The sequence below is a fragment of the Phoenix dactylifera genome, chromosome 10 (assembly GCF_051530095.1).
Source record: "Phoenix dactylifera cultivar Ajwa chromosome 10, Ajwa_hap1_PhDact_Kaust_v1.1, whole genome shotgun sequence".
Lineage (NCBI taxonomy): Eukaryota > Viridiplantae > Streptophyta > Magnoliopsida > Arecales > Arecaceae > Phoenix > Phoenix dactylifera.
This window is the reverse complement of record NC_143199.1, coordinates 20,973,406-20,980,989: the sequence shown is the minus strand read 5'-3', so window position 1 is coordinate 20,980,989 and position 7,584 is coordinate 20,973,406. Positions and strand designations below refer to the sequence as shown.

General features: G+C 38.3%; 1 protein-coding gene across 1 annotated transcript; it reads right to left on the bottom strand.

Moving 5' to 3' along the window:
* Positions 1-2,860: 2,860 nt before the first annotated feature.
* Positions 2,861-7,339, bottom strand: LOC103697763 (uncharacterized). Its single transcript, XM_008779687.4, has 4 exons — positions 7,201-7,339; positions 4,790-4,958; positions 4,210-4,488; positions 2,861-3,817 (listed from the first exon to the last, which is right to left on the bottom strand). Exons 2-4 carry the CDS (start codon positions 4,940-4,942, stop codon positions 3,179-3,181), a joined length of 1,071 nt encoding a protein of 356 aa, XP_008777909.1. The 5' UTR covers positions 4,943-4,958; positions 7,201-7,339; the 3' UTR covers positions 2,861-3,178.
* Positions 7,340-7,584: the final 245 nt, after the last annotated feature.

Here is a 7,584-nt window from a genome sequence, read left to right as displayed (position 1 = left end):
AAGTCTAGGAGACATTACAATCCCTCAATCATTTGCTGAAGAAGCTCAACTCGGAGTTACAGCTACTACTATTGCTAAGATCATGTGGTTTCATTGGCTTCTTGCAAATATTAGTGTTTTCCATTCTAGGTTGACTCACTCTTATTGTGATCACACTAGTGCCATTCACATTGCTACCTACCCTACTAAGCATGAGCCTATGAAGCATATTGATGTTGATGCCTTCTTTACATGGCACCATGATCTTATAAGGACACTCTTGTCACTTTCTATCCGAGATTTCAGCCTACTGATTTACTTAACCAAGCCTCGGACAAAGGCTCAACATTCTCATATTCTTTCCCCACAGAGTATATGACCTACCATGAGTTTGAGGGAGGATATTAGAGCATCATACATTTTATAGTATATATTATATGCATGTAGCTTTAGGTGGTAAACATACCTCATGGTTATTGCAAGTACTATGTACATATGTATGTATATGTATATGTATATGTGTGTGTGTGTATATATATGATTTAATTCTCTTGCCTCATTCGTAAAAGGAGTGATAGGATCTGCTTTCTCCAACTAAGTTCTATTCTCGAAATTATGAATTAAAAGCTCAGTGTATCTTTTTAGATAAAAAGAATTGTTGATTGAATTCAGGATTTAATTATTACTAGTAATCTAAACAGCTAGAAATTGGTAAGGTTGCAGATGGGTCAGGTTGACCTATGACCCAACCCGCTTAGACCTAATCCAATCCGTTTTAAAATACCCATAGAGCTAGGTCGGATTCTAAAATTGGACCTATTGCATTTTTCGGATCAGGCCTGAGTTTACTGAATTCCGACCCGACCCGTTCCATTATTCTGTAGATCAATTTTGGATCGTTTACTCTACGTCCCAACCCGAACCTAGGTATACCATTGGCACATATTTTTATGAGAAAATTGCACAAAAAGAAGAACGCACAAAGTAATTGCTAAATAAAGTTGGCAAGAACAGTTCTCCTCTAAATTGATGTCCAATAAGCCCCACTATTGTATGCCAAATAACAAATGCTATTCGCTTATATTCAAGCAAGCATGAATCATACCATAACATAATAACAAGGTGAAGAAACGTTTTTAAAATGCTAGGCAAGGCAGTTAAGGCTAACAGTCCAACAAAGTCAATGGGCTGGGTCTTGGCAGTAATAGGCCCATACAAGTGAGTCTGCCAAATAACATAGCTAGTGACTCGATGCAAGAAAGATATACCCTTGTACAATCAGCGGTCCACCATACCGCCTTCTTTGCCTACCCCGTCCACACCACCTGCCCTTTCGGCCACAAAAGCTTTCGTAATATAATATATATTATAATGTTATAAATATAAATAAAATAAATTATACATTATAATATAATATAATATAATATAATATTATAATATATGTTTATTCTATTTTTATTTTTTTGGCAAACCGCCAGATCTTGCATAAAGAGATCTATAAGAGTCGGTGTGCAAAATATTCCAACACTGGGAGAGAGCCTCTCATATCTTCTAATTTCATTGTAGTTTTTATATTTTAGTTAATTAGTTTTTTATTCTACACTTTCTAATTTTATTTAATTAGTTTTGAATTATACTTTTAGCTTGTTATTTGTTCCATTTTAATTTTTCTCATATGGTCCATCTATGTCTTTTAGTAAGCTTACCTCATATATTTTCTCTTGCTTATTTATTTTATATCTCTTTTTTTATGATATATGATCTATTTTAGTTGCTTATTCAACTATCACTTTGTATCTATATATTTATTATCTTTAAAACATGTTTGCATGTGCACATTTGCTAGTTCTCAAAAAAAAAAAAAAAAAACAAAGAAGGAATATTCTAAAAAACATGTCTGAAATTAGCATCTTTTGGACAGTAAATATGCAAGCTGCATTTGAAAATGAATTTTACCATATTAATGAAAGTAAATTGCCGCATATTCATTTTTTGGTCATATAATCAATAAAGTTTTCCTAGACTGCCTAATGACAACTTAATCACTATTATTCCTTGAGTAGAATTTGCATCAATCAAAAAGAACAAATTGTCTCCAGTCTTTGTAAAAGATTTCACTTCTTACTCAGAGTGATGGATATTCAGACTTCTCAAATTTAAGTCACTACAAAATGTCATGACCAATCAATTTAGATGATCATGAACTTTTACTCTGTATACATGGGCTTTGGTTTGTTCCAACTTGCTTGACCTAAGCCTCTACCCTAACCTTAGAAACCAATGTTTGCTCCAAAAGAATCTGATTTCATAAGGAAAGCTGTTTATGGCAATACTGATGGTATTTTTCCAAAAAAGAAAAAGACAAAACCTTATTTATGCCCCTTCTTTTCTTTAGCCTTTTTTTCTTTTTTTTCTTGGGATACAAATCTTTTTAGCCATTAATTAGCAGAATTTTATGCACCTTCTTTTCTACCCAAAATTGTCTTGTTCAAACTTTGATTATTAAACATGTTCAACCTTTGATAAATCATGCTATGAAACCAACCCCAAGTAAATTTCATGGTTTTGTGGCAAAGGTTTTAAACCTTAATCACAACTGGCATCAAAAGATATTCTATAAGCAAAACGATAATGAACAATCAATATAGTCTCTAGCACCAATCTCTTGCTGCTAAAAACGGAGAATATAAATGAAGATTTTTTGGCAAGGGTTTGTTCAACCAAGTTGTCTAGGACTTCTAAACGTTCACATCCTCTCATCAACTTCTTTTGACTCTTAGGAGGGCAGTTGGTGTGACTTTATTTATTAAGACTTGGTCCACCATCAAAAATCAAACAGTCAACCGCATCGAGTCATCACTCCACCCACCAACTCCGCAAGTGCCAACCAAATCACAACTGTTTTCATTTATTCCATAATGCAGCCAAAGGCCACAGGATAAGCATCTTTGAATGCATCCTTTCATACATCACACCACAGCCTGAGATCCAGTAATATCTATAATATGGTATCACACAATTCTAGTTTACAGCATCAGTTGCAAACAATTCCAACTGCTCTTTATTCATCTTCCCACATCCTTTTGCACTGCTCTGAGGATGATTTCTCAAATATACTCAAGCAAGCATCCATGTAGTCTTTTATAGCATGAATTAAAACAAAGTTTTAATGATCATAAATAAATATTGTTTACCATTATCAGCCGCACACGCTTGCAGTTGGTGCTGTAGCCGAAGATGAGCCTGAACCTGCCACCTTGAGTGGAATTGGATCCCAGACTCTTCCCTCACCCTCACTGCCGTGCCCACTCTTTTTCAGACTAAAAGCCACCTTACTAGTAGGACTTCCAGGGTCGCTTGCTGCTGCCACTGCCTTCAGCCGGTAACGCTCAGCCCTTGAACCAATGGTCTGACCTAAAATCGAGGCTGCTATAGTGAATGCCATTGCAGTCTTTGGCATCAGCACGGACTTCCTGAGCATCGCAATGAATGGAACAGCAGCATGGACAGCTGCAAACCATTGTGGGGAGAATTTTACAGTGTGCTCTCGCCATACCCCAAGGGGAACATTGGCTGCCATGCCTAGCAAGGCAATCGCTAGCATCTTAGAAGGCAAGGGCTGGGGGCGGAGGTTCTTCACGAGGGCTGTTCGGGCTAGTGCTGCTCGAGCAGCCACAACAGCAGGCGGACACCTTAGTTTCACACCTGGTGGTGGCTGCAGGGCCTTTGCAACAAGAGGTAGGACACGGCTCACTGCTCTGTAGGACTTTGCAATGGGGCACTGCCCGGTTTCCAGCCACTCATTGCTGAGTGCTTCATGTGAGGAATCTCCTCCTTTCTGAAACATAAGCAGAATAAGCAGAAGTAAGAAGTTGGGCAAACAAATCGTCTTCCTCACTAAACAGATATTCAGACTGCTTTTTTCAACCTTGCTGGAAGAAAAAATGTTACAGTTTTCCATCATAATTATGACTTTTCTTATTAAATGCATCTAAGGCTTTAGAGGTCTAAATAAGAGAAAAACCAGGTGTTCGACCCCAAGGAAAAGCTCCACCTAACATATCTTTCAGTAATAGGAAGAGGGTGGCATGCTAGTCATTTCAAGCATAGGTTAGCAGTTCATGGTAATAAGTTAATAACTAAGTCCTATCTATTGATAGATACATATCTGAAAATGTATAGCAAGCGAGAGCCTTGACCAAATAAAAGTTCAAGTGACGCAATGCTAACCTGTGAAGGATCATTCTTGGAGGATCTCTTCTTTTGTTTCTTCCACTTGTTTGAGAAGAAATCAAAGTCAAAGGGCCCTCCTAGCCCAAAAGCTGAGAGGCTGATGGTAGCTGCCTTGGCTGCTAATGGGTTAAACTGGGGTGCAGGCTCAGGTTCCACATTTTCATCACGCACATATGATTTTCCTGAAAGTGGGACAACTCCATCACGTCCATGAAAAAGCCTGAATGCCATATCAAAGTTGGGTCCATCTTCAAAGATTGGACCCTTGGCTCCTCTCCCCCGTTCACTCCGAGGCCATTCAACGGCCATTCCACGAGGTAAGCCCGCTAACCCCGAAAATCATTGTCTCCTGGTTCGTTCTTCCTGTGGATTCCCTACCAATCTAAGTAAATTAAGGGTTCTCGAACCCCGTCTCCCCCGCCATTGAGGTAAGCGCGGCTATCCCGATCTGTTCCTCACCAGGTCTAGGGCCCTAGACTAGCCGGGAAAGTCTGAAGTAAAGCAGAAAAAACAGGAGTATGGTTCCACATCACATGTAAAGATAAACTTGTTTATAATCAAGGATAGAGAAATAAATTACTGGAGCCAGAAAATTGACAGTTGAAGAGAATGAAAACTTCGTCGGTTCATTGATGTTTCTTAAAAATGGGCATCTTTGGATGTCCGGATGGGCAAACAAATTCTCAGATGCCGATGATTCACTGGTAAAACCACTGAAGAAGAGTTCCATTTCGACGATGAGTAGCCTGAAAAATCAAGAAAATGTACTTGCTCATATCGATAACTATCAGATGATCAGAAAAAAGAAAAAAAAATTGGCCCACAAAGAATAGATCTATGGAAGGAGTTCGACAATTACTTGCATTGATGAAAAGTTAAAAGAAATTGACTTGATATCTAAATAGTGTTGCCAAAAAAATGAAGCAATGCCTAGACAAGAATAAGGAAATAAATAACCTCTTGCTAATAGGAGGCATGTGCAATTTATTTCCCAGCTTACATCTTAAATAATTTCTATGAACCTGAAGAATGCAAGTGTGCAACTAAAACCAAAAGGAAATTGCGAGCAAAAAGAAAAAAAACTGTGTCCTGAATAGCTAGGTCATAGCATGCACTTCACTGAAATTGAAAAAAGAGAGAGCATATCCACAGGAACATGGATGCAATCATAGGACTGAAAATCTAGTGAAGTTGAATGAAGCATTCCCTTGTCATGCAGTGGCCTATGGAGCTTGTAGTGCTACAACAATCGAGAGTATATGGAGAAATTATCTGATTGGAGAAGTCATTGGCAAGTATAACATGTATAAATTAGGTGAGGAAATAGAAAAAAAGTAAGATAAGGTGAACATGTATAAATTAGGTGAGGAAATAAAAAAAAAGGTAAGATAAGGTGATCAAAACCCATGTTAATCAGAAGGCGATAAGACTAGCAAACTAGTAATAAACTAACATAATTTATACCACCGAGGCTTCAAAGTACTTATAGAAAAAGAAAATAAACAGACTAGCAAGCAAGGAGAATGAAATAGAATGGCAAGTGGTAAGCAGCCATAGGGTCCAGGTCTTTCAAGTCATGTAAAATATAGAAGGTTACGATCAAGATTCACCGTACCGGTACCGGACTCCGTATCGGTGCCATACTAGCATAGTGTTGGTACGGTATAGTACGGATTTTTTTTTGGCATACCGAGGGTTGATACGGCGGTATGCCACCGGTAGCAAACTGGTATGGTACGGTACGTCCAGTACCGTCCGATACGGTATAGTACAACATACCATGGTTACGACTAAGGATGACAAAATGCAGGTTATATTTCCTAGTGCAAGGTTGTTTAATTATGATACACAAGTTTCAAAAACAATTATGTTACTAGTAGCCACAGTGTCTAATTTATATCATTGTAACATGATAGTCATCAGAAATGAACATTGAAAAAGACTATAAAGTAATATCATTCTCATAATCGTAAACCAAACTTCAATATATTCTAATTGTTGGAAATATCACTGGCATAGGCTAAATTACAACAACTACTGTTTTTTTACCTTTCACTATATAAGCTGACTGTTTCAAATGCCTCCTAGAGACAATAATACATTTAACACAGCATCTGGTGAATAAAAAAAATCACACAAAAAAGAACATCGTACAGTAACATAATTTACACAGAAAGTCTAAACCATCACAATTTAATCATCAGACTTCTGTTTTCCTTGGGGCATTTATATACCTAATTGGCATTTCTGACATGTAAAAGTTGTCTTTCAGTAGGCACTTGAAAGATGAAATTCAAGTCCAGATCTGGTACCATGTGGCCAAATTTGGCCTCAAACCAGCTATATACTGCTCCAACAATAAGCAAGAAGAAAAGGAGGTCATACAAGCTATCGAAATTTCAACTGCACAGCACAAAACCAGAGCTTCATCTAAACCTACTACTCGATCATCGATACAGAAGACAAGTAACAACTTAATCAAATATGCAACACAGAAATCCAGAGTCAAAATCACAATAAGGCTAACTGGCCCAACGAAACAGACCGCAGGATCTCAAAAAATTATAGAAGGAAACAGTAAGATCGCGATAACTCGGATTTCCAAAGAAATACTGGTCTCCATTCATGACAAACTCGAAAATCTCCCAAAATCGTCGACCAAAACAAGAGAGCACCGTTTCATGTGTCTACTATGAAGGTTTTAATCTCCCAGAAGCCCTCCAATATCCGTGAAGATATTGATCTCTATAAACCCTAAAAATCCCATCTTTCCACCAAATTCTGATCCAAATCATCCATCTAAACTCGAACTACAAACAGAGTCCCTGAACTATAAGAAACTACTATAAATTTCAGAAAGAAACAGAGAAAAGGAAGCCACGCATGATCCAACCAAATGGAAACTATCAAGAGGTCACAGATGAGGAAAAAAGTGGAGGATTTGATCGCAATCAAAGCCTGAAAATTTCGGGAAAACCAATAGAATACCTCGAGAGACGAAGCTTTTGAGGAGATTTTGGACGAAAGCTATTTCTCGCTTAACTCCCCTTTTCTCGGACCGGCAGGATCGCAGAGCTCGGAAGAAACGTGTGGAGAGCACAAGAGCGCCCCTCGCCTTTTATGGCTCCGCCGCGAAGGTCACCGGTCGGGCCGGTCACCGTTTCGATCTTTTTTTTTTTTTTTTTTTTTTTTTTTTTTTTTTTTTTTTTTTTTTTTTTTTTGCTAGCAACGGGCATATCATACTACACGGGTACGAATACACCCAGCAGAATCTGCAAACAAAAGGTCCCGGAATGCACCGGGCAAGTCATCCACCCCAACCCATAGGGTGCTTCCTGAGTGGTTCGCCACATACGACGCCACCCAATCAGC

Coding starts and splice junctions, on each gene's coding strand:
- LOC103697763 (XM_008779687.4), bottom strand. CDS start 4,942: ATGGAACTCTTCTTCAGTGGTTTTACCAGTGAATCATCGGCATCTGAG. Junction 4,489..4,789: donor TCAATTTTCTGGCTCCAGTA/ATTTATTTCTCT, acceptor AGTGAACGGGGG/AGAGGAGCCAAGGGTCCAAT. Junction 3,818..4,209: donor CCAAGAATGATCCTTCACAG/GTTAGCATTGCG, acceptor CTTATGTTTCAG/AAAGGAGGAGATTCCTCACA.